This window comes from Varroa destructor, unplaced genomic scaffold (genome assembly GCF_002443255.2).
Source record: "Varroa destructor unplaced genomic scaffold, Vdes_3.0 BEIS01000006.1, whole genome shotgun sequence".
NCBI lineage: Eukaryota > Metazoa > Arthropoda > Arachnida > Mesostigmata > Varroidae > Varroa > Varroa destructor.
In genome coordinates this window covers 14,752,854-14,779,391 of record NW_019211459.1, presented here as the reverse complement: position 1 = coordinate 14,779,391, position 26,538 = coordinate 14,752,854, and the positions used below count along the sequence as shown (strand labels likewise).

Genomic DNA, 26,538 nt, shown 5'->3' with positions numbered 1-26,538 from the left:
ATTGTAAAAGAAAATAGTTTACTATTATCGCTATTTCTTGTTACGCAGGAGTGAGCTGCATCTGGCCATATTACCAGAAATGCATTGACAATCAACCCCAACCATACCTGTTTTTTTTTTTTTTTTTTTTTTACTATGGAATCGACAGTAAATTGTGCCGGCAGAGTTCCATTAATCTTTCGTGAATAACTTATACAAACACAGGTGCAAACAGGCCAAGGTTCGGTACTGGATTCCGTCAGTTTCTCCAAAACGCGCACTGAAAGCCAAAAGGCAAACGATTTCTGTATCAAATATATGTTCCATTCTGGAATATTTTACATGTAGCCAAATTAACTATTTTCACCCTTATGCTTCCTGATTTCTTGGGTACATAGATAGCACCGTTTGAATAGAAGACATTAAGCAAGAAATCGTATGGCCAATAGAATTCAAGCCAGCACTGATATACTTTTTGTTTATTGAGGGGTTATGGTACTACTATCGGCTGAAATGGTTGTTGATCAATGTTTGTATAGTTACCGTCAAACAATCCAACAGGAAACTTTAGCATACTGAATGTACCGCTAACATCTAGTTCAAAATCCCATTTGGCCAACACTGACTTCTCTGAACTACCCGTGTGAGCCGTGACACTGGGTCATTTTTGGGCATCGAGCCATAGACTTGAAATGTAAAAGCAACTCAAGCCACCCTTAACAGCCTAAAATATAGTTTTTTAGTGTGCACAATCAAAAAAGAAGGTTCTAATCAAATCATTAATCAAAAACAGAGAGACACTTAGTAGAAGGAAACTAGTAAACAAGAGACAGCCGGTCAATTTGGAGTCCAACTTCCGCCGGTGAATTATTGAAATACACAGCATTCATATTTATTGATCGTCTGTAGATATAACAGCTCAGTAGTTCCTACGAGATGCAGTAGGTTCGGATTATCCTGTCGAATAGAGAAGCCTCTACGTTCAGGTGGGCAAGTTTGCATCCCTGCAACCGTACATGCCGCCATCCACCTGCGATAATATTAATCAAGCTTTTAACTTACTAAAACTTAATTATAGGGAATTAATATAAGGGCTGTTGTGCTACAGTTTATGAACGCCCTTGCCATCGACTTGTGCTGACGCATCAACAGTGTTGTCAAGCCAGCACCTCCTGAGATAGGTTGACCATTTATCGATTTGCAAAACTGAAATTAACGGGGCAGTCAACTCCGCGCCTCGATAAATAGCTAAAATTCAACAAATTGTGTCGCAGTGCACTATGAATATATTTTATTTATAAAATATTGTGAATCCGTGTATTTTGTTCTATTCTGTACACTTTCAGAGGATATTAGTTATATATTATTAGAGAAATGCGTAACAAAGCTTATCGACAGCATTGCCATCTGTATCCTCCATTTTTTTTATAATTAAACGTTTACCTAAGGCCAAGGAGCTGCGGCCTACAGCTTGGAGTGGTTTGACACACTGTTACTGATATGCTGGGATGAGCGCTCAATCTCGCAGCCGCGCGACCTCGTCGTTTATAGTAAAAGTTGGCCGATCTTGCAAGTATGATGAATATGTTAACACTAGAAAGTATCGTTGCGTCATATGCGCAATACTACCCCTAAATTGTTTCCACCCACTCCAATCAGCAAGACGAGGGGAGAGCTTTTTAGATTCATTCAATTACTAACCCATTAGTAAAATATGTCTATAATTGCTATAATAATAACATTAGAATGCGGAACAATTTATAGGAGCCTAGAAGTTCAACATCCCATCAAAACGTCATGTAACTTATGTATGTTTTTAAAACTTACATTTCTCTAATTTACGCAACTTGCATGTGTCGATGTACATTAGAATGCTATGACAGGAGACTCAGATCAATATCTCTTAATGACCCTGTCTGAAAATAAGCAATGCTATAATAGTTATGATAACGCCTGAATCTTATACGTGGAAAAAGAGCTATATTCTCATGTCTGTGTTACCTTTATAGGGCCTATAAGTTAGCGTATTCTACCTGCTCGTTACACTAGAGTTACGCAAGCAGACGTGTGAGGTATCTTCAAAAATAAATTTCATATCTAGTTACTTCTGGAAGTATTAAGCATCAATGGCTGTGGCCAGGATCATTTCGGCTTTATTCCGCGACGTGCGAATGTTTCGAGTTCCAGTTATAGGTAAGTTCCAACGCAGTACATTGCGACCCATGATAGGAGTTTAGCTGCTTCGCACCTATAGGCCAGTATGGTTAGCCAGTGAAAAATGTGCCTACAGACCCTACAAACAAAATGTTCAGACCTAAAATTTTGTAAATTTTCGATTCTTTTAGAAAAAACAAAAGAAAGAAAGAAAGAAAGAAAAACATGTCGATTTTGTGGAAAGCCGATACGATGAAGGCGTATAGACCGGTATGTTAAGTGATCGATCAAGCTTTTCTAACGTTGAACTGACGTAGACAAGTCAATACATCCATTTACTGAATCACTGTATGGGCACTGGGCACGATAGCCGAACGGCGTCAAACTGTAAACTACCACGCCTGACCTCTGGAGTGGGTGTCACTTAGTCTATGAGTAATATAAGCTTAATAATAATAATAATAATTTAAATTGTTTCGTTCTATAGAAAAAAACAGGACGGAGTGGCATGGATATGTGTAAATTAGCAATGACTAACTGCGTCAACGTTGTCGAGAGTCACGGTACAACAGACAGTATTGGTAATAAACAGAAAAGTGTGCAGTATGATCCTTGTGTCATCTTCATTGTTGCGCGTTGATTACGTTTCATGAGACTGTTACTACTACGGCTGAAACCACGCGGGATGCCTCTTCAAGCCAACAATAAGAGGCACGAAGATTACAAGCAAGCATGTAACATATTTGAAGAGACTGATTTGAACAATATCTAGGTATCTCTTTTTCGAAGCAGCGTTTGCCGCAAGCACGGCAAACTTTCAGTTTAGCGATACAGTTTATTAGCTGTGGTTATCTTTGCACCTAGTTCCATGCGAGTAGATTCTCTGCGGATAAATTTATGATCGTCTTGAAATTGAAGCGAATTTTTTCCGTCCGTGACGTAATCAGCCGGCCATTTTGACAGAGGAAAAATACTATAGAAGACTTCTCTTAGCGACAGTCCTTGATATCCTCGTGGTATCAGGCGACATTGGCACCTCGCGCGCCTCAAGTGATTCGTTTAGCTCAAAGAACTTGTTCGCCGTGTCCATTCGGAATAGTACTTTTCAAGTATAACGACGAAGTAGACTGACCACCCGATTATGGGGTGCACCTGGCTCCATTATGAAGCAATGATAAGCTTTTCATCAGGACGACACTGTGATAACAAAGAAATGAAAAAACATATAGGAAATGGTGAGCGTCAGCGCATATCCTGCAAATCCAATTAGAGAGGGCTTTCGATTTGCGTACGCCCTGTTCGGCAATACCATGCGTAAAACTCGCAGTATTTATTTTGAGGTAAACTGGAATTACGTGTTACCCCTGAGGCCCCCATAGATCAACAGCACATCCGGACAGAGTCATTTTTGGATACGACGCAGTGAAGAATAATTTGACGCTTCTGTTATACTATAGCAGATTATATATAGTAGATATATATAGATTATACTAATGCAATAGTGAAATATTAAAGGTGTCAATGAGTGTAATATTGTATCAGGAGAATATACAAGGGTATGTAGATGTTTGTTTTCGCTTTGTAGGTTCGCGCGACTAGTTCGGCGCTTGCATTGCAATGTCAAGACATGACGGTCGCGATCATCCTGCACTAGACAACTAGCGTTTAAGAGCTTTGTCGACCAAAAAACAGCTGCCACGTTCGCTAAAGGCGCTTTTTCGTCACGATACAGAATTTAATGATCAATCTTAATTAACTTTTCGATCGGCAATTATCAAAAGTAAGTGTGTTCTTATGATACTATATCAAGGTCGTTTAACCGATACAGTCGAAGCAATCGCAAATGAGAGCTTTTCAACACAGAAAAGTAACGTACGGCAGGCGTTGGTGCGCAGAAGAAGACAGTTGTTTCCACTCATTCAACCACCGACCGACGATGTTGCAAAGCTTCGAACTGCCATAGATGCGAAATCCGTTGTACAAGGCGTGTTTGTATCCCGCCTGCTGTTTGACATCCCTAGTACAGGAGGATCTTTTGGAAGGACGCGCTAACTCTACGTGTCGTTGTTCGATTGAGACGTCACATATAGCTATTGCATGGACTTAAACACGTACGTAAACCGATAGCCAGTAAGAAATAGAATGCGAGTACTGGACACATGGTCATGATGCTGAGTGATTCAGCAAAGGCGATTTCTTTTCCCAACTCGATAGTATTGCCGAGAAATTGCCCTTGTTAACAAACATTGACCTTGTTATAAACAAGCTTCAGGCTAGGTACCTGAGTTTATAAAAGGCCCTTTTGCTACAGACGGATTCCGTAGAGAGTGGCAGGTAAAGTAGGTGTATGTACAATACAAGGATAAACCGAGTCCATGGATAACAGCCCTTTTTCGGCGCTAGCTATCAACCGTCTCTTGATTCCAACCGCTTGGAAATTTCGCGCCCTCGTTTTATTTTCAATAGAAAATGAGTTGGTTAAAAGAAAAATAACGCCAAACGAAAGGCTGAGAACGACGACGAGGTTACCTCCTATCCGTTCGAAATCCTCTTGCGGGATGGCAAGTCTCCTGTGACACAACGAGGCAGCTAAGCAAAGTACTACTGGCTTCTTTTACTCAAAGTGAAAACTTGCATGCGTATTGGGTAAGCATTGCGGAAACTGAACAGGAAACCGTTATTCAGAACTACCAATAAAATCTGTACTGACCCACTCTAGATGTGAGGCGCACAGGTTATATGCCATTGATTCAAAATGGCGCACGGAACAAATACGTGTCTGAAGTCTGGAGCCGTAACGAGCTCTTGCTACATTTGTTTCGCTCAGTTTTGTACGTCGATCCTGAGAACTGGGTTTTGCAGGAACATCTGGATAGTGATTACACATATACTAATAACCTATATTATTCGTAGGTGTGGGCGAGTTTTAGCAAAAGCTATCCTCATCCGAGGAGGCATAGATTTTTATGCGAACAATGTGCGTACCTAGAATGAATAGGAAAAAGTGTTGAGACGACTAGAAATCGATGGGTACAGTGATTCTCTTGCAATATTAAATTATGTCTATGGAAATTCTATAAACGCCGTTCAACTTAACTAAAGAACAGTGCACCAGACCCAGGTAAATCTGAACCCATCGGTACATAATAGTACTTTGGGCTCTGGGACGCGTATATAGATAAATTATCTGCATTTATAGTATGGGCCTATAAAACTTCCCGTAACTGAATCGTTCTTCGTATCTCGCCACGGGCAGGTGTATTCAGCGGGGCCCTTGATGACTGAGTTCACTTGATGATGAAGTTCGGCTGTTTAAAACGTGCACTTCCTTGATAGAGCACATTTAAATGTGTATTTTCTTTCAATCGATTGGTAAAGCCAATGGTTCGCCTACTTTGACAATTGTAAATCGGCAGCATCAATAGAACTCATTGAGCTTATAGTTCAACCAATATGCTGGTGTTAAATGAAATCCTAATGATAATCTACAGAAAAAAAAATACTTTCATCATTATGTGATCATGCCTTTTGTCCGAGCAAGATTTTATTCGAACGAACTAGCTTAAGGAATTGCCCTCAGTCTTTCCATTTACCGTTCGTTAAAGACTGAAGAATGTTCCAACCGTATTTCACTTCCCACCGCGACACGGGCAAAGTTTTCAGCCATGTTGAGGAGTGCCGGCCCTCTATTTTTAACAGACAAGGGGAACGATATTGGAGTTAACTAAATACGCACCAAAAGCTATTGGCAATTTTTAAGCGAAAATAATTTTTATATTGTAGCACCGTAACTGTGCTTTCTAGGTGGGTAACAAGTGATATTTGCACCTTATTGGGCGTCAACCCAGGCTTTGGTAGAGCACATTTTTATCGTACTTGTTATTATCTCCAGTCGATTGCTTACAAATTACTTGATAGTACTGTGCCGTCTCGCAAATGACAATACGATCGCGTATGTTCTTTTGCATCAATTCGTACGCTACCCAAAGCTGAAGCTTCCTTTAGTATTCAGCTTTTTTCTTTCTTCATAGCTTAAGGCTGTTTGTGTCTGATCGATTGACGATGTCATGGCCGCTCACGTGTCGGTCTTGCTCAGCCTTTGTGACAATTTCATTAAGTTTTTATATAACTGCTCGACAACTACAGGGAGCATTTTGCGCAGACCGAAAACGACAGAAGCAATTCTGGACCGTTTCCTCCAACAGCTCATCTTCTACATTATTTTTTTATGGGCTTGAACAGTAATGTGCCTGTATCGCAATAAAACTGTAAATTCCTTTAGAGAAATTTTACTCCTGTTCAAGGCTCTATATATTGAGTTAGAGTGAAGTCATTCCAGCGATTTCAGCGCTTCTACTATTACATGACCTCTGCTTTCCAGTGTCACTAGCATCAACGCCCCGCATTCAAACGACCTGAAATCTGTGACTCTGAAGCCATCTAGCCGCAGATACATCTAATAAATAAAAACCTTAACAAGTTTGGCCATTGTGGTCGAGAAGAAAGCCACCAACGGGTGCGGCCGTCTTGACGTTGTGGCAGGAAAGAGAACCATCTACTACGCAAAAGCTTCAACGAGTTTGGGCGTCGCCGAAATATCTTCATCAATACGTGCCTCTATCTACACGAGATTAATGTTCTAGTCGAAACTAGTTTATGCTACTTTTGTTGCCCCCCGCATCATTACTAGTACTATTATTCATTTCATCTATTTATCGCTAGCTCGCCTATCCGAATTTGCTTTATAGATGAAATCATCAACAAGAAGCCGACGCTCCCGATTTTATTAGTCCTTTTCTTACTAATTACGTGGTAATTCCTTCGATTAGTTTCGGAATTCGCAGCAGCATCTACTGAGCCATAAAAAGAAACAAAGTATAAGAAGCGGAATGGCTCGCTCCCTCCCTCCCCAATAACCCAACATTTTTTTTTCATTGAAAAAGTGTATGTTTTATACCTATAAACCATACTTTCTAAATGTCAAACGTCTTTTGTTTTTTCTTCTTTATTAAAATCGAGCGAACAGTACTCACCCGCTCGTAGGTAGTATCAATGAGGACACGAATTTAACGAAAAACACTTGCTTAACTATATATATATTTAACAGACATGTAAATATATATGTACAGTGGCGTATCATACAGCTGCATAACCGTAAGTCGCCCTTCTCCGGCGACCGTTGGGATTCGTCGACCTGTTCCTCAATCAGTCGTATTTTAACATTTTGATTAGAAAAGTTGCCATATCCTACTCCCAGGTATTTGATTAGGAGCAATTCGTAAGGTGACTGAGAGTGACTTACATTCTATTTCAGGTAGGACAAAAACGGTACACCAGTGATTGATGCGTAAAAATTACAAAATAATAAATTTAACTTGTTTTCTATATAATTCATATACACACTCTAAATATATAGCAAAGAGTATCTAGGACTGGAAGATGTCAACACCAACAAAAACGTTCCGAAAAAAAACATTGATGTAACGTTTCACTCTCAAATGGAGGACTATATGCACACGTATAGAAGATTGAACTTGGCAACGCAAAGGAAGACGATGACAGCCTTTGAAAATCTAAAGGGAAAGACGATAGATTACGTCATTCTTTTCAGTGAGATGATGGCGGCCGTTTTAGCGGTAAAATCGACTCCGCGTTTGTTGATCGTAGTGCAGATAAATCATGTCTCTATGCATAAAGTCTATATATAGTGTGCGCTATGATACGTTTGGAGGGCATACAACCGCTATGGATAAGAAGGTGAATTGTCTAATATGGACAGTAGGCTAAATCAGATCGTATGTATGCGTCATTGACAGGAGCAGTTAAATACCAACGTCGTTGACGGACATGGGTGTACACGTGTAATCATATGGCGATCTACATTGATTTACTGATATGATCATGATTCAGCTGCAATTTCAATCAATAGGTGTCCTTTACATAAAATCACAGTAAATTTTTGTATTGAACGGCAACACCAGATAGATCTCGCGCCTGCCCCCAGATGTTCCTAGCACAACACTTGAAAGATCAGTACATCCCATTTGATGCATTGAATTCCCTTATGTTCTGCGTACACATTACGCACAACATGAGGAATTTACAACATATGTAGAAATGAGCAGACGAATTTGAAAATTCGTGTGCTTTTTTTCTACCTAAAATTAATTCTGGCTTCATCTATGATGTCATTTTATACAAATGAAATGTATAGCTGCTATGTAGAACTCCATCTTTAAAGTTCAAATACTCGGGAGATACAGACAGTTAGGCATCGATGAAAACTGTATGCCCTCCAATATAATAAACATTCGCGTACTATTATTTACAGGTGTATATACAGCGGTCCCATACCCAAGATATGAGGGGCCGATCACTAAAACATTGCCTCGTATACCTCCCAACATTGATTTCTCATAGGTGCACCTTCATCAAACAAGTATTAATTAAAACTGTGAACGCCATTTCTAACGAAGCTATTCACAGAATCCTGCCTACAAATAGAGCATCAGTCAATACTAGTCAGAGGGCAATATGCTTCCATACACGCAAAATATCATGAACACAGGGCAATCTGACAATTATATTGTAGCTCAGCTTTAAAATTACGGAGTTTGGTTGCAATTGTGCAAACCCACTAGTACGCATAATTTTATGAGCACCCTGTATAACATTCAACATGTCGCAGGTCTCTATATAACAGCGATTAAGAATATTTCTAACGATGCCCCTACGTAAAGCCGCTGGCTGATTGATTATTCAGAGGCGTCATTCACGTCCATCTTTGCGGGATTAATGGTTCAGTCGGATCTCCGTCATTTTTGTTTCGTTGATCCCTATTCTGGCCCTATCTTGAATGTTTACTTATAATGAAATCCTGCAGGAAAAACAGCTTCCGGTTAGCATTTCCATTTTAACAATGTTTTTTCATTGACGGAACTAATAGGTGCTTTGCTATCCAACGGCTATCGTAACATAGATGCACAGACTACATAGAGCAGGATTTAGAGATATGGACATAACAATTTGGAAAAGCTCATATGCCTCAAGGCACCTTTGCTGCACGTACAAGTTCGCTTATAAAAATAGTAAGCGGCTTTTGTGCGTACCACTTTCGTAAATCTGGTTAATCTTATCGCTACTTTTATAGTACACTATAATTGTCTAGCTCTAGCAGCTTAGTTATACCATGTTGAGAGCAGATTATCAAACAGCTCAGGAGTCTTATACTTACTAGTAGTGTCTGGGCGGCAACTTCAATCTAATGTCAAATCTTCAAATCGTTTTCGTTGTTGCCTATCGCTAGGAAGGGTAAACTGAGATTTGGGAGTCTGACGTTTCCAGCTACGAATACTTGCGAAGAATGTTTATGTTATCCTTCGCCTTTCGTTGTTGTTCATGAGGCACCATTGTATTCTTTACAAAAGCTGTCCACTATTCGCTTTCAGCAGGATTTTTCCAAATAAGTCGCGTTCTGTTTGTAAAGTCGTGATTACAAACTCTGTTGCATAATATAGTTAGCATATCAGCTACAATTTGTACCCTTACACGTATCTGGTATTGCGTTGCAAGATAACGTTGGGCTCGGCAGCAGCCTGGTGCTGCTGTGACAATGGCAGAGTGACAGGTTGTATTCCGAACGGCGACTGCAGACAGTGGTTGTATCCAGACACCAACGGTAGCCCCTGTATGGGCAGTTGGGACATGGTCTGCATCGGTGATAACAACATAGGGGTCATCTGATGGCAAGGAAGCTGCGACTGGCTAAAAGCCACCACAGGAATCATCGGGATCATTGAGCTTTGAGGCAAATACATTGGAAATGCCGCGTGATCCATTGCTGGAGGTAGTGCTGGTACAGGGGGTTTAGGCCGAAAGTCGTCATATTGTTTGTCGTTAACCAACGAAGTGCCAGACCCATTTAAGATCTCATCTTCAGTATCGATCATCTGATCCTCAGTGTCGAACTTGCCTTCATCGGAACTCGAGTCATCCTGATCGACGTTAAGCTCTTGTTTAATCTCATGCTCCGCGATGATAAGCTCGTCGGTTACATCGATAGGTTCCTCTTTAATTGTGATATTTGCCGGTGGCGACGTAAATGCGGCATCATCCTGATCCCGAGCCAAAGACAGCGAGCTCGCCACTTGTTCAGGGTCGCTTAAGGGCGGTGCTGCTGTTCGGGGTAGTAACACATGGCTATCGGGGACTACACTTCGTACGTGAAGTGTCGACAGATCTGTGCCGTTCCAGTGTAGGTTGATAAGGCAGTGATCGCCTATGATGGGGAACACCTAAAAAAAGGCACAATCAATGACGAAGAAGCTGATCACACTATTGAACCTATGCTTCTGTAAATGTAAGCTGATTAGATAGAATGCGCTGCGCAGGAACGCGACATTGGCACCCTCGTATACCACTTGTGGTAACGATGCGGAGCTCAGCAGCTGAAGTATCTCTACCATGATGATTTACGATCCAATCTGAACTGTGATGATTCCATCATACACCGACTGTGCAACAGCATGGCAATACATGCAACGTACAGGATAATTTGTTAAGAAATGTTGTCTTACCTTTTCCCTCAGAAACGATGCCACTGTTGACAAAACGACACTTGAATCAAAGGAGGCTCTGCCATCGCACGTAACGAATGCTTTTCGGGTACTGCCAGTTGGCGGAATCTCATCCGGCGGAGAATTAGTTACGATAGCGACACTCGTCCTTGTTCCTTCGATTTCATCCATTCTACAAAGCGAATAAAAGCAATGGAGCACATCTGTTCTCGAAGACAACATCTCCAGGGGATATTGCGTATTTTATATGTACAGATTTGAGTTTAAACGAAGAAAAAGTCGGTTTATAAGAACTAAACGTGTACTTTGAAGGAAGTTGTAGCCCGGCACATTTAGCCTAAATAGGAAAGTTGAATTTGTTTGGTTCGTTGCATTTTACTTTATCAGTTCTTTTGAGGCGGGACATAATAAATAGGATAGTAACAAGCTATGCTCTGGTTATCTACCTAATTTTACTTGAAGGTCGACCGCTGAGGTTGGTGCACCAGCCAATGGCTGCACGGATAGCGCGACTTCCTTCATGGATTTGGCCAAATTTTTGTATCACAATAAAGTACGCTAACTATAGCATGCGTCTAAGGGACCGAAAAATTCGTTTGGTCTCATAACGTTTGTATCAATCAATAGCAAAAAAAAAAAAAACAACCATGTTAATCATAACGGCGCAAGCTCATCCACAGTGTCTAAAATGACATTAATGAGTGAAACATTTATGAAAAAAGCTTGTTAAATTTGGATGCCAACAGCGTTGACTCTTGGAGCGTTAGAACCACTAGTAAAATAAAGGCCACAATCTATACGTGCCTCGAAGACAAGCCAACAATTTTTTTAACAAATAACATTTTCGTATACTTTTTCGAATTACGCTCAAGCAGCGCTACTGTGTTAGCGGATTATATAGTTTAGCAACAGCATAACATAAAACCGCCAGCGAGAAATGATCAAGGGCTTACGGCGAATCAACATTTCAGTAGAGCAAAGCAAGGTCTTTAAGTGCGATTGTAAGCGATGGCATAAGTCTCAAATATAAGTTGTATCGAACGAGCTCGAAGTTGGCGAAACGCTACATTGGTCACTCGTAGAAAACGGTCCGGGGGCCATTGCCAAGCTGCTGCTGCTGCTGCTGTCAGTGAAGCATCGGTCGCCAAAATGTCTCTAGCTAATAATATACATACATGTATATATGAAAAAAAACAACTTTCCGTCTCTGTTTCACACTCTACTCAACACGAGAACAGTTAGCACTGGAATGCTGCTAGGCTATTGGCGCGTTTACTCTGGCCCTCCGAGTACCGAAACACACGTCTTCCATGTAGAATTTCCATGTAGGTGAGCGAACGCTTTTCTTCGAACTCACCAACCTTCAACAATGTTGATCTAGCGAAATTATAAGAGAAGACTTTACTTATCATAGTCTGGCTTTACTATGCAAGACTGTGGGGGCGTACAACCAAAAACCAGAATGCTATCAGCCCTTGTCGTCGCCCGCAGAGAGAGCAATGGCGGGGTTCGAGTAACACTGACCTCGATGAATAATTGTGCCGAAAAATGGATTACGGGCACTCCATTTCACTGAACATGAGTCTGTCGAAGATGATAGATTATGTTTTCGTAATTTCTTTATTTAAATTTGACTCAATAAGATGGAACAGCCTTTGTTAGCTCTCCATTCCGCTCATGGCGATGTTGTTATTTAGGTGGTTGTCGTCGCCGCTGCTGGCGCTGTACCCCTGTGCTGATGTCTGTGTGTCGAACTGGGACAAAGAAGGGCTTACTCGTCCGGACTTGGTTAGATACCAACCCAACGACATCATATTTGTGTCTAACAATGTGATAAAATGACAAAAAAAAACCATTGAAATTTACAAGTGTTAGCAAATAACTGAATTGTATGTTTGGAAAAGGGATGTGCAGCATGTTTTTGGGGGGAAATTACGAGTTTTCATATTTTCAACAATGTACCACCTATGCTTAGCGTCCGTTGGTTGATATCTAGTAGACTATGGATTTGGTACGTTTGAATCTTGGCAATGCTTGCTTGGCAGATGACCGGACTAGGAACTAGCCCAATTGAGCCCCGCAAATAAGAATGGCTTAGTGAATTAATATGTTCTATAGGAAATAAAAAGGGTGCTGAAAAATGAAATATCCTTATCTTTTTTTTGCGGAGTTTTATCAATGAAGCTCACACAGCGACATTGTCATATAAAACAACGTTTGGATCGATTCGAGAGGAGTGCGCTGAAGATTATCCTTTCCAAATATATTCCATTTATTGTTGTTACCGTGACGTGTGACGAGACTAAGTTTGCTTTAGTAACATAAGCAATAATAGCTTGTGATTTGAGTATACAATAAATTTGGGGTTGAATATTAAATTACAGTAGGGCGTATACAAAACCTATTACAAGAAAAAATTGAACCGGCATCTACGGTCAAAAAAATCGTATGCCTGATTACTTACTATAGAAGAGACATCGCTGTGCAACGAGTGCGTGAAAATTGTTACATGTGTGCGTTAAAAACTTTGTAGTGCCGCCCTTTTCTACAAGAAAATTGCATGTAAAGGCCCTTCATGCCAAAGTAGAACTCTAGTGCTGTGCTAGAACGACCACTAAGGCCAGATGCCTATCCCGTATCACCAGCCTTGTTGAACACCACTTCACTTGGTTTCCTTAAAGGCTATAGGTTTAGGCTTAAATCCGCCTTACTCTAAGATGCGTTAAGGGGCAGAGGTACAAACGCTTCGTCCATTAGAGTAATGATCTTAGTCTTAAACTTGTAGGACAAACAAATATTTCCTTTGGATTGGCGATACAGCATTTTGTTGCCTGGCCTCGGCTGTCCTAAGAGGACGCTACACTTCTACCATTTCTAGCAGTGGGCAGAGTGACTTTTCCTCTGGCCCAAATGTGCCACAGTTGATTTATCGTTTAACAAGTTCTAATGAGTCTTTTCACGAGCCACATGCTTATTTTTTTTCGAAAAATGCTAACGCAATGAAAAAATTTCGCCTACGAATTACTATATATTTACCGACCTTTATTTTAATTTTTATGCATTAGATCGAAACTTAAATCCATTACTATAACATCGTTAGCATCCGAAAAATATCTACAGTAAATGCTGTACGCACATATGTATTCGATTTTTTCCTACTTGGTAAGCACTTAACTTAAGGGAAATTTAAGGTAACGTAAAATTAAAAAGAGAGATACTCACATTTACTTACCGCTAGACCAACAGATTCATTCGGTACGCATGGCGTAGCATTAAAAAATTTGCTAAATCATAGCAAAATTTATTCTAGTATTAGAGATCTTATTCTCTTTGTCAATTTTTGACTAGCTGTTAAAAATCCGTGTAATTACAAAATAGATATCGTTTTTCTGTAGAAAGTAGAGTCCACAGACTGAATCAGGCGCCTACGATTCGTATATCCTCATGAGGAAAACATGTTCCATGATTTTTTTAGCTTTTTACGATCGACGCATCTAGCTTTTAACCATGCCTCTCTGTGATGCAACAATATTAGACAGCAAGTAACAACTCATTATCTTTTTGTGGATGCTAGGCGTGCGTATAATAGCTCCTACTGGATATTTTGGAGAACTTAGTGGAACGTATCTTTAGAAAATTCAACCCTAACACCAACGCTGCTAGCATAGCTTATGCCTTACCATCAAATATTGGACTTTGGACGAGGTAAATCTATAGATTATACAAACATACAGACATATATGACTTTTACGATGTGCTTATGTGAGCTAGCAGCAAGGATATCAGTGAATCATTTGTCAAGCTAGATGTAAACTAACGTACACAAAATTGGGTGCACAAAATACCATTTGCAAATGATATTATGTTTGCTTTTCAACATGTTCTTCCCTAGGTTTTAATGTAACACAATCAACGAGAGCAGATCATAAGCAGTACAAAAGTAGTTCCATTTGGGTATTTCGCTAACGATTAGGCCTCGACAACTTATCGACATCAGATTGGCTGATTTTGTTTTTAGGGTATCGAAGGATGTGTCCCACCTATAGCATAGTTAAGTCTTCATGAAGAGTCTTTCCTAATTATTTAGAAAATTATAGTATTGCTTATAAACTGTTTTTTTCATATCGATAAAAAATAATTATAGATTAATTTCATCCCCGTGAAAAATTAACGGGCAACATATCGCTAGCTACGCTTAGCGACGTAGTAGTAGTAGTAGTGCGGGATCGAATCCAGGCAGAGACGCATTTCGTTTTGTGCTGGAAGCCAGCCGTCCGATGAAGTGTCTCACGCCGTCGCCGAATGACATATTTATATGTGTATCGAAAGCTGTTGAGCAAACATCTACTCAAAGAACGCTTGTATGGTCAGAACTCTGAATGCGGTTAGTGATACGGACAACGTAGGTATTATTATTAAACAATATCTTTTTCCATTGACACAGGATACATTTTACCACTGTTTTTCAGGTTTTAGCATGAATAAGATTTTAGCCGACTACTTCGATTTTTAAGATGGCAAATAGCAAAATGTTGCTTGGCTGTAACGCGACTGACATCAGCAGTACATAAATTTTAGGTTGGACACGAGTACAATTTTCGAGCTTCATGGCACAAAGTCTCCTTTCTAATAATCGATATTCTTGATTGGCTACATTGCCGTTATGATACGCCTATAAAAATAAATACTATTAAACCGTTTTATGTACTTGTCCGAAAGAGTGAGCTCGTGGCAGAGCTCCTGTCATACTACCATACGAACTTTGTGTACAGCGCAGCGTAGAATATTTGCTACGAGACGAAATTAGATAGATGCGCTGCTTTTTTCCCGATAGCCCTAGCTTCCTATTCGCCTAGGTCAAAGTAACGGCACCTGAAAATAAATTTAAAAACAATTGATTGTGGTCTTGGTCCTGGATGTCCGCCGAAGCAAAAACATTCAAGTCTATAGACCGCCTCAGCTAGCTATACCAATTCGTTACGAACATAATCTTACCTCGTATATACATTATTGTTTTGTCACTGCGGTGATGATGTCTCACGTTATTTTCAATGTTTAAAAATCTAACGAACGCTGTGATGGCTGGGTGACAAGTTAGCATGCACTATTGTTAAATAAACGCGTCTTTGTATTGGCTATACCATCGTGCAATACAACAAAGACTTATTATCTATTTAAATTAGGTTGCGCATACTAAATATATTTGATTGCTAATGATCAAAAAGGCTATTTTAAACGGGCTCGACGCCCAACCCATGATATCGATAGACGGTCCCAAATACACCATGATCCTGGGTATTACTGCCGGGTTCAGTGAACAGGATACTTTACCTACGTGCAAGTCGGGTTTGCTGATGACGGTTTTGAGAGCAGCACGGCAAAACCGTATCAAGGGCTGCCTTCATTCTCCCTGGAGGCTCGGGCGGGTGGCAAATGAAAAAAATTGAAAAGTAGGTTATCAAAATTCACATACTGTTTACTACATGAACAGTACGGGCTAGTAATGAAGAAAGCGATATTCGGTTCTTCAGAGGTCTCAGGATAGGGGATCATAGCAATCTGTGAAATTCTACTTCATCCTAGTTTATGCTACTTACTTCTCATATAATTTTTGCCGAGATCAAGCGTTTATTTAGAATTTGTTTACACACCTCGACTAGAAACAGAGTCATAAGCCGTACGCCTTCTTAATATACTTCGAATGTCTGTCACGTTCACAAAGCTCTGGGTCACGCACGAGTCAAAGTCAATCCGGGCAGTCGAAAAAATTATTTAATAACTTACCAGCAACTTATTCAGTTTAACTAATCTCCTTTTGCTCCCAGTCACGAACACAGCCTGATGTGCTTGAGAATGATCGTAAATTGTATTCAGGTAAATGACTTTTGTAAACATTATAGTCGGCAGAGTAGTTGTCGTCACCGGAAAACGAAGCCATAGGTTTTAATTAAATTCAAAATAAAATCCAGATGTTGTACTCCACCGCCATTGTGTGCTTGCTGCTAGATAGCATTAGCCACCACAGCTTTTCTTACTAGACAATCACAATGTCTATCTGGTATTCACATTCTGCCTGCAAATTATTGTAACCTGCTTTACGACCCAGATAAAAAAAAAACTGATGTTTCTCTGCATATTTTTTTCTGACTTGCTATGTTACAACCTGCAGCAACTGTAATTTAATAAGGCTAAAAACACACCCGTCACTCATTGTTGAAGCAAAGGGACAAGAGAATGATTTAAAACAGTCAACTTTCTAGCCCATCCTGACATTGTTGTCTTATAGATGCCTTCCTGTTCAAGACCAAAGGTTTCAAAACATCTGCTTCGCTAAATATGGGGGTTGTTTCTTGGGGAATCCGCAGGTACTTCTTTGCGCCTAATTTTTTGCTGTCAAATTTGAGGACACTGGAAGTACTGCGATCACACACAGTGGAAGAAATGGTAGTAAATAGCTTCGCTGTCGTGCAAAATCACAAAGTCATGCATACGTATTTTTCCAAAAAACAGCTGAATACCGACTGAGCCTTTATTGGTATTTAACACAACATGATTAATTTAGAAAAAAATTCTGGTTTAGCTCTAGAGCAAGATGCTAATTCAGAGAAACCTGCTCCTTAATTATGAAACATGTACATCACATTTAAAAAATTATTAAAATTTCTCAAAACTGAGTCCGTAACGTCAAGTTACCATTCTATTTCGAACCTAAAAATTCCAAGTTCTAGCAAATCGAAAATTAGAAGATTTATTCCGTAACGAACTATGGTACTATTTTTGAAGAGGTCATTGCTTGTAATGCCGAAGCAGCAAATCACATATGGAAGACAACCTTTACTGAAATTTCTATGTACTCCGACATGCACGTACATACCTGAATTACGTACCGCCAAAGGACAACAGTGATAAGTCACCCTTTACGACTTTATCGTAAATTCATCAAGCCTGAAAAACAAAAAACAGAACATGCCTCAAAACGACTCCATGGAATTCATTGTGTCAGGGAAAGTGCGTCCGATCATACACGACATCTAAAACGTATAGGTACCTTCCTAGCAGTCGAAGATTAACTGATTTATGTTGAGTTCAAAGATAATGGGCTTTTTTGTTGTGTAGCAAGCTTCAAAGACCTATACCACCATAGACGTATCTACTTTTTTAGCAGACAGGTCATGCCTTTTAGCCCACACGCTGTGTTTCTGTTAACTGGATTAAAAGCAAGAGACAATTATCATGCTTCGCAGATAATACTTCGCTACCTAACAAATTCCAAACCGTTTCGAAAAATATGTACTTACTGTTACGTGCGCTTCTGCTGTCTTGTACTACCACAATCAGTAGCGGATTAACCACGTCACTGATAGTCGCTCGGTTGCCGTTGTTGACTCTGATTCCCGCTTGATATGTTTTATGTGTAGGCCCTATAAACACTGAGATTTCCACATGCCCCCCACCTTAACTTTTTCCGCCTGTGCAATCACAAGAGCAGCTGCCTCCCCCTGAAATAGAAAGCCCTTCGGTCCGGCCGAGCAACAGTCATCTGTCGAGATTAGAGCACAGAACATGCAAGGAGACGTTGTTGTCAATCATCTTAATAATTTAATTCGCATTTAATGGTTGGAGAGCGCTGTGTCATTATTATATTCGTTTAAGAGGTTCGAAGTGGGAAATTGCTCAGTAGCCGAGTGCAACAAACTCTGACCCGAAAGAAATCAAGCGTCGCACATGTTGATGTACTAATTCTTTTAAAAGTGGCTGCAGGTTACGCCTCGCTTTACTATCGATATTCTCCAAATCTGTGCCCAGTAAGCTTTTTGGAGTTCTAGCGTTTATAACCAGCACGTTCCTTCTAACCTATGTCGGTTAACCTGTCATTCTTGTGACACACTGCTTACTTATAAAGAATATAAAGACAAAACACAGTCGAATTTCCCTGCACTGGAACTATTATCCTAACCTTTTAACGTGACCACCTTTACAACTTCATCGTCTCTGAACGTCGTTCTTCTAACTTCTAAGCATCTCCTAACTTCTCAAACGGAGGCTGACACACGATATCATCGACAGAAGGTGTCGTATCGTATTGCTGAAGCTTCTTCTCGTTTGAACTTCTCTCACTTGTGATCATCGCCTCATGAGTACCCCCCTCGGAAAGAAAGCTCACATAGCGGTGTCGGTTGATTCCTCTCCCTCAGCTCTGCCCCCCCATAGTACCTGCTGAAATAGCAGTTCGACTGCTTCGACCAGGTGAACTTCACTACTTCAACCAAAACAGAAAACAAACGAGAACATAGCAAGAGATGGAATTTATCAGCTATGATGTAATGTTGTCTGAACTGTATTGATGAATTATGAAAATGTTGATTGAATTATTGATGCCAACAGATACATGGTTTACTAGAAAGCAACCATTCGGCTTAGTGCGTCTAAGATATCCGAGAGGTTTCATTCAGACTCTTTCGGACGCATTAACAGCGGAGAAAGCTAAATCGTAGCGTTCCCAATGAGATGAAATGGTCCCGTTATCAAGCATTGGCGGTGAATAGAAAGCTTTAAATAGATTCGCTATGCGAAACAGTGGTTAGCCTGAATATCTATGATTTTGTGGAGATTTCATTTAACGATGAGGTAAGTATATTCGGTCTTTTCGTCAAAAGCAAATTACAGCCTTCACATATTAACCCGCAAATATTAAAGAGAATTTTAGCTAACGCTGATACTGATACCTTGAGCTGTCTCGTCAAAGTTACTTTTTTTCCTTTTTTTGTTTTTTTTTGTTTTTACGAATATACACCAGACACTTGGTTCTCAGCAGAAAAAAAAGAGAAAGATTTAACGTTTTTACTTATGTCTGTATTTTGACATCGATGCGCTGTTGTGTTCTTCAGTTCATAGATCGTATAGCTCTCTAGCAAAGGAATTACCAAATCTGTTGGTATATTTCAAAGAATTTTAGAGCCTCAAAATGCCCTCGGGAAACAAACTTGATGAACGGCCATAATTTTAAGACGCACTCTACGAGTATAGTCGTCTCGGCGAATCAGTATCCTTAGGAAATGTGCAGTTCAGAATTACCATTAGCAACTCGTCTGCTCTCGTTATTGGCCCGTTTCTTACGGTGGTGTCAAGCTAATTAACCCTGTCTTATCCACTTACCCCAAGCTCATCAGGGCGCATTTTGACCCTAGTAATGCTAAAGAACGCTGCTCACCTGAACGGCACCCATTCTCTGGACAAGTGCCAGAGTCATTTACAGGAAAAGAAAATTAGCTTTTCTAATTATGTGACCAAAATACAAGTTCGCCGGTAACGCTTTCAAAGCATAACATCACCAATTGACGTTTACATTCTGTTTACTCAGAAAAACATAAACACTCTCGAAACGTCCAAATCCGAATTAAACTTTGTGTTAATGTGATCCGTGATTTTATACCACAGATGTTAGCATGGAGTATCAAATCGACCATTGATGTTAGGCATCGACCTTCGATCGTCGAGTCTGTCGCTAAAAATTGAATATCCTATATCCATACGCAGATCCCCCATATATAAACTACAATTAAGTTGTATGGTTACGTTGTAAATTATAATCCGTCTTGAAGAAAATACACAGTTTACAGATTGTACATATACGTCTTTTATTATATAGAAATTATACGTTCATCAAATGCAATCAATATAAATAGTGTTCGTCATCACTATAAACATTTTCGCTGTTACGCGCGCAATGCATGCAAACGTTACCTACCTTTGCAATCGGAAATGCTTTTGGGCATCGTACATGTTGACTGGCTGGGTTGGAAAGATGCAAACTCAATGGGAATAGAGGTGGCGGTCGCCGAGCAGCACCGAGAGCGCACGGAGTGAGCTCTGAGTAATCTGCTGGTTTTGGCTAGTAGGATCATATATTTGAACACCTTGTATGTTGCCTCTCGTGGATTGATCACCGGCTGAAAGCGTATACGTGAAACATGACGTTTTTGGAGGAAGTTGTTAGCTATATACGTTCGGTGTAAATAAATAAATCGAAGTAATAAATCCTTTAAGATTTTGTAAACACGAATTGCCTTTGCTTCGGCCAGGATTCCTGTCGCAGTTAGAAGCGTCTACTTGATAATCAGCTAAACAAAATACTCTCTCTTGACAAGTGTTAACATAAAAATTCAACATTTCTTAGATTGTTAATAGAAGTCGTCAGTCTTGAGCTATATGTTCACACTTGTTTTTCTGCGAAATCGAGTTATGCAACGCAAACAACAAAAGATCGGTTTTAAAACCAGCCGCGTTTCCACTGATTTGTCCTCTATGACTTTTTTGCCACAATTACTTCGCCTATTGCCAAATTACAAACTATCAGTACCTCCACTTTGTACAACATTTTTGTCTAGATACATGTAGAAACGCATGCTACTACCGCCCTACTGCATGATTAATTCGTAAGACAATTTTGTATTCTTCCGGAATAGCTTGCACTTCCGCTACGAACCATACTATAATGCATACGTTAATGTCAGCTCAAAGAGAAACGTCTAAACTCGCTCATAGGTTGGCATTTAACCGAAGTCTCAATTGTGCGTGTCCCAGTAACTACTCAGATTACCGCAAGTTCTAACACGAGCCGTCTGCCGCTGCTGGTTCTGCTCTTACAGTTCGCTCAGACCTTAACAAACCGGAACTCACAAGCAACCTGTCAGGGACTTCTCCCGGTTATCGGAAGTACCGCAGCAAGCTTGTCGCATCGATCGGAACCTGAGTAAGTGCTTCTCCGTTTAGCAAACCTTAACCCGGAGAAATTGTTTCCGAGTCGGAGCCAATGTGGCTCCCTTTTTCGCTGCAAGAAGTATTGCCAAAGTATAAGTTGACCCATTGTTGCTGCGGGTGTTGCTAGTAATTGGTTCGCGCCTCGTGAGGTCCCCCTGTGGCTGTCCCACCAAGTGTCACAAGAGTCAGAGTATTGTACTGACGGCGGTCGGCTGATTCAGACAATGATCGGGACGCCCCGTCGCTGTGGCGTCAAACGGCTGGACGTTTAGCTAGGTTTAGTCAAATTGGCTATTGCGACGAAGACGAGTTCGAACTGGTAAGCGATACGCGGCGCCTGGATAAAATAGACAAGGGACTAAGTGGATGAATAATTGTAGTGAATTGAAAATACAAATGGAATGATGGCAATCGATAGTGACCACGATAACGAGAAAAAATAATGCGACATTGGTGTTTACGAACTGCTGTGAGGATAAACAACCGCGCTACAGGAGCAACGGACGCGGTGACTGCCCAGTAGAAGTGGTACACGTATAGGAAATGCAGAAATTTGCCGAGCTGTTTCTCGTTCGAACTCTGTTTTTGTCTATGTAACTCGCTAATTAATTTCCGGGCGTTGGGAATCTATACTTGATTGACGTGCACGGATGCGTGTGCTTAAGGTCAAAAGCCCGGCTGTATACGGACGCTGGTAGTGCCAAGCGGGGTTTTCTCACACGCTGATTCGAAAGAAAAATCGGTCGTGGTTCTAAGTGTTGAATTGAAAACACTGTTTGTAGACATTTTATAAATATAGACCAGGTATTTACGAGTGTAAAGATAGTACTATGCAAATATGCAATTTTTGTGGAAGGGTCGCCATTTCTGACCCATTTCACAGTAACTCTCACGTCCACTCTGCTAGGAACCGGTAAACCGATTTATCGACCTATCCATACTACTGTTGATTTAAAAGCTGGACGGGTACCGTACACAATGCCGACTTGTATGCTCCCTTTAGAAAACAATTTGCCATCAAGCTGAAGTTAATTCTGATGCAAGAACATTCGTCTATGGTAGTAAAAGAAATTTTTTTTTGCCAAAATCAGCAGACCTAGTATTCTAGTGTCTGCACTTTGATGAAAATCGTGAACGAATTTTACTTCAGAGCTTTGGTAAACTGCGACATAGGTGCAGATAATTCAAAGAAGTTATATTAGGTTGATACTGGTTGAAACGGACATGAGAAAACTTCATTATCGATATATAATAACGAACTTGACGTTGTAAGTTCGTTATTATATATCGATAATGAAGCTACATTAACTATCGTCCTTATTTGGCCGGAACGATCTACTTGTACTTATGAAGTTCATTTGTAAAGCGATAACGGAGTGAAAACATGTTGCTTTCACCGAACGCCTTACGTCATAGAATTTTTCCTGTCAATGGTATGAATCGAACCGTGACCAGAGGTCTAAGTACAGGTATCAAATAATCACCATTTCAAGCAAAGCAATTAGCTGTACGTACAATTTTTAACTTTTCTTTGAATCATTTGCTCGGCAGATATGGACACTTATTCAACAGTGTCGCCTGAAATTTCGCCACTGCTTGCGATAATAAGACCTGCCTGGCGATAAACCTCTATTGCTTCGTTTTTGTGCCTCTGAGTCGAGAACCCCATAAGACGTAAATGTACACTCAAGATTGAAAGAGAAAATATGGTACGTTCTAAAGGTAATGAGCCCAAGTAAAATGTTATTTCGAAGAACGCGTCATTGCCTATTGACGCACATGCCATTTCGTGCTTGACATAGCCATCAGTCAAAGCTCTAATTAAGCTAACGGAATTTAACACATAGTTAGTTTAACACAACAATATTCAACTTAACCGATGAAATGCGCATCTTTTTTGGTGCAGTTTTCCGATGTTTTATAGGTTTTTCCCATCGTTGGAAAGCACTGCCGGATCTATCATCGTTACATATTCAAAGTATAATACTTGACAACTATGGCATAATTTCGAAAGCGTCACCAACGGCGAACGAAGCAGCACGCTGGGCGAATGTTGCATACGCAATAAATCGCAGTAGTGGAAATTCTGCACCGTGTTCGACGACAAGTTTACCGACGCGCAGTACGTCAAATGAAGGACTACCGCCCGCCATAAAACGGAAAAGATCTTCTGCAAGGCGGCTGAAGTCATGCGAGCAGATCGACATACGACAAATATTCAGGTAAAGCCATTTTCGGAGCCTCAAATTACCATTACGCGTAATGCCAGAAACAGTTATGTCTGATGCAGTTCCCTTATGCAATCCTGGAAAGCCATTATGGCCTCGAAACCAGGGCCCGTTTCGGGAGAACAGGCCTCACCACTTATGTGACCTACATCAAATATGTCCCAAGATTCTTGTATACATCATAAGTGACACACGCCCAGTCGATAACGCCTGCAGTAACCTATTTTCAGCCTCAAATGACACCTGGTCAAATGGACACGCGATCGGCGACAGCGCTTCTCCCATCAACAGGTACTTCGTCAGGTGACCAGCTCGCTAGTGAACACGATTGGTCAATTTCTACAATCATCACATACGTGGCAGCAGCAGCAAGCGTACACGGTGTGACCGCTTGCTGTAAACGTGCCAGTTCAAACTTGCACATCAGCCAGACAAGCGTTCTCGAACTGTGCGCTAGTGTGGTCAAGAGAATCATTCGAAGTCCAATCAAATAAATCCGGGCCTACAATCGTGCGGTCGACAATAAACACTGCTACAGCGGTCACGGCAACTGGCGCCCGGCAAATTAGAATCACCCCACAAAGGTATCACACGTCTATTGTTGGAAGTCAAATACTAACGAAAGGTGGCTAGACACAGGTTTCATGTAAACCAGCACGGAGGTCATTACGGTAGACAGCTAAGGAACAGCCAACTCGTTTACTGCAATTACCACTGCGATTCAAAACGATGAACCCTCCGTTGTATATCCAGCACTGGGATAACAGCCGCTCGAGAAATTATTCGACGACCTTTGTAATGACGATGCTATTAGAAACGCAGTCACTGCATCCACCGATCATATAAATTGCACTTCTCATCCATCTTCTCCGAAATCGCACTTTGTTTCAGCATATTTTTTTATGTTATTAAATTTGTTTTACTGCTGCACGAAATCTGCTCTGAAAATGGGCATCTGAGAACACTGTCACATTTGATACTTGTATCCTTAGATGAAAGGCTTCGTCTGCTCCCAGCAGCTTTAGCTTGATGAGGACTAGATTGTCTGGGCACGTTTTTAAATGAGCAAAACCTATTTGTTCATACATTGCATATTAACATATATATATATATATAATATATATATATATATATATATGTATACACTCACCTCACAACCGCTGTGTGTCGCGAAGGCTGTTCAGGGTTCACGCGTTTTTTCTGTTTGCAGTTCGAAAATTTTTTTACACATCAACCGTCATGGCTGCTGGAACGTACATTAAGGTTGTATCCGATAGTTTTGACGTACACGTTCCAGCCTCATTGTGTTACGTAAACCCAAAGACCTTCTAGTCTAGAGGTAAACACCGACGACGACATGCATAGTGTGAATAAGAACTGTGCCGTACGGCTGCTCTGCGGAAGCAGCAAATTCAAATAATCGGCACACCAAAAACTTTAGGAACTGTCCAACCAGTTTCACAGCCTTTAAACGAAGAGCTTACGTGAATTTTACGTTTCATCATTGAATTACATGTTTGATAATGAGATATGTGCGTGGGGTATAAACTTGTACGGTATGTTAACGATACGTTTAATGAAATTGTGATATACGTCCTTTGAAAGTTTATTTCCGATAAGGCAAGCAATTTCATGTGAAGTACGTGTAAGTGGCTTCACCAAAGCCACTTACTTTCAGCTTTCAGAAACTAACGTGGATTTCGACAGGTCAGTTTGATCAATGTGGCTTTAAAGAAACGTCTAAGCACAGCCCCTATAGTTCGATTTTTGTAAAAAAGAAAAAAGTAGTTATTATTAAGTGACGGCGTCGGCTTTTCTGGGCAATACGACGTGCAGATGGAAAAAAACACACATTAACGATGTGTTCACTGTACATCTATCTAATCATAATCGCTGTTATGATGATGATGATAAAAGGCTGATTCCGCTTACGAGGCTGGCGTACTGCAACGGACAACTATCGCAAACATAATTTAACCCTAAATATAGCTAATACCTTATAGTTACTGCACGTTTGAACACGTTTCCAAGTACACATTATATTTATACATGTATATTATTCAAGGTCTGTATTTTCGCCTCAGGGAAAGCTGCGCGCAACACAGGGCCGTCTAGATGAATACTCCTTCCCCTGAGGAAGTTTATTTTTTATCTATAGCACAATGCCACATTGACTATTTAAGGCGATTTACTCAATAACGGTTGGATTTTTTATATTGGAAAGTTGCTTGGTCTTCAAGTTCTACAACCAGGCCGTCTAGTACCGAAAAAGATTTAATTCGACACCACCTCATGCATATAGAGATCTCCTCTTAACAGGAACTTGCACAGTATACCCTTGTATTTTGTCGCAACAATTAACTAAAAGTTGAAAATACATCAAGTCATATTCAACATTTAAATACATCTTATATAGTTATGAAAGTAAGAACATGAGGTAAAACAACATTACACTGTCAGATGGTTTACCTAATGGGTTAACAGTGCAAGTAAGCTGAAGACAATTAAGTAGAGAACATAAAAAATGGCAAAAAAATCAGTAAGTGATCTAAAGAATTAGCACTTTAACACCATGCACTAGTGCGGCACGGTATGAGAGACTACATTGTAAAAAAAAAAAAATCGGTACATTGCTAATCATCTGCTAATAAAAATAATACCACGCGGTTGGTATTTTTCTCAGAACAAATGAACGCACGTTGTTATTGCCAGTATAAAGTCATTGCTGCTAATGTATTTTTGTATTGATCCCTGAAAGCGCCTTACTTTCGATATACTTTACATCGTGCCAGTCTGTTTTTAGTGCTTCAAGTCTACTAACTGAGAACACATACTCTGAT

At 40.4% G+C, this 26,538-nt stretch overlaps 1 protein-coding gene and 1 long non-coding RNA gene across 16 annotated transcripts; one reads left to right on the top strand and one right to left on the bottom strand.

The window, feature by feature from the left end:
• Window positions 1-816: 816 nt before the first annotated feature.
• Window positions 817-21,205, bottom strand: LOC111252682 (uncharacterized). 10 transcript variants are annotated; one of them, XM_022810969.2, is made up of 10 exons: window positions 20,458-21,205; window positions 18,667-18,966; window positions 18,008-18,249; window positions 16,041-17,654; window positions 15,471-15,581; window positions 10,710-10,881; window positions 9,368-10,427; window positions 7,167-9,010; window positions 1,423-3,330; window positions 817-1,009 (listed from the first exon to the last, which is right to left on the bottom strand). In XM_022810969.2, exons 6-7 carry the CDS (start codon window positions 10,878-10,880, stop codon window positions 9,678-9,680), a joined length of 921 nt encoding a protein of 306 aa, XP_022666704.1. In that variant the 5' UTR covers window position 10,881; window positions 15,471-15,581; window positions 16,041-17,654; window positions 18,008-18,249; window positions 18,667-18,966; window positions 20,458-21,205; the 3' UTR covers window positions 817-1,009; window positions 1,423-3,330; window positions 7,167-9,010; window positions 9,368-9,677. The 10 variants fall into 10 exon arrangements, with proteins under 10 accessions (XP_022666704.1, XP_086849208.1, XP_086849207.1 ...); XM_086993082.1 differs by lacking the exons at window positions 15,471-15,581; window positions 16,041-17,654; window positions 18,008-18,249; window positions 18,667-18,966; window positions 20,458-21,205 and adding an exon at window positions 12,234-12,374; XM_086993081.1 differs by lacking the exons at window positions 15,471-15,581; window positions 16,041-17,654; window positions 18,008-18,249; window positions 18,667-18,966; window positions 20,458-21,205 and adding an exon at window positions 11,663-11,796.
• LOC111252684 (uncharacterized) lies at window positions 2,033-26,387 on the top strand. 6 transcript variants are annotated; one of them, XR_015330332.1, is made up of 7 exons: window positions 2,033-2,172; window positions 2,621-3,368; window positions 6,515-15,093; window positions 21,359-21,462; window positions 23,022-23,179; window positions 23,377-23,692; window positions 23,929-26,387. It is a non-coding gene; the product is annotated as an uncharacterized LOC111252684 (long non-coding RNA). The 6 variants fall into 6 exon arrangements; XR_015330331.1 differs by lacking the exon at window positions 2,033-2,172 and adding an exon at window positions 2,269-2,403; XR_015330328.1 differs by lacking the exon at window positions 2,033-2,172 and having other exon boundaries at window positions 3,228-3,368; window positions 6,515-13,444; window positions 14,284-15,093.
• The last annotated feature ends 151 nt before the right edge of the window (window positions 26,388-26,538 follow it).

Coding starts and splice junctions, on each gene's coding strand:
- LOC111252682 (XM_086993073.1), bottom strand. CDS start 10,931: ATGTTGTCTTCGAGAACAGATGTGCTCCATTGCTTTTATTCGCTTTGT. Junction 10,428..10,709: donor CATCGTTTCTGAGGGAAAAG/GTAAGACAACAT, acceptor GCCTTTTTTTAG/GTGTTCCCCATCATAGGCGA.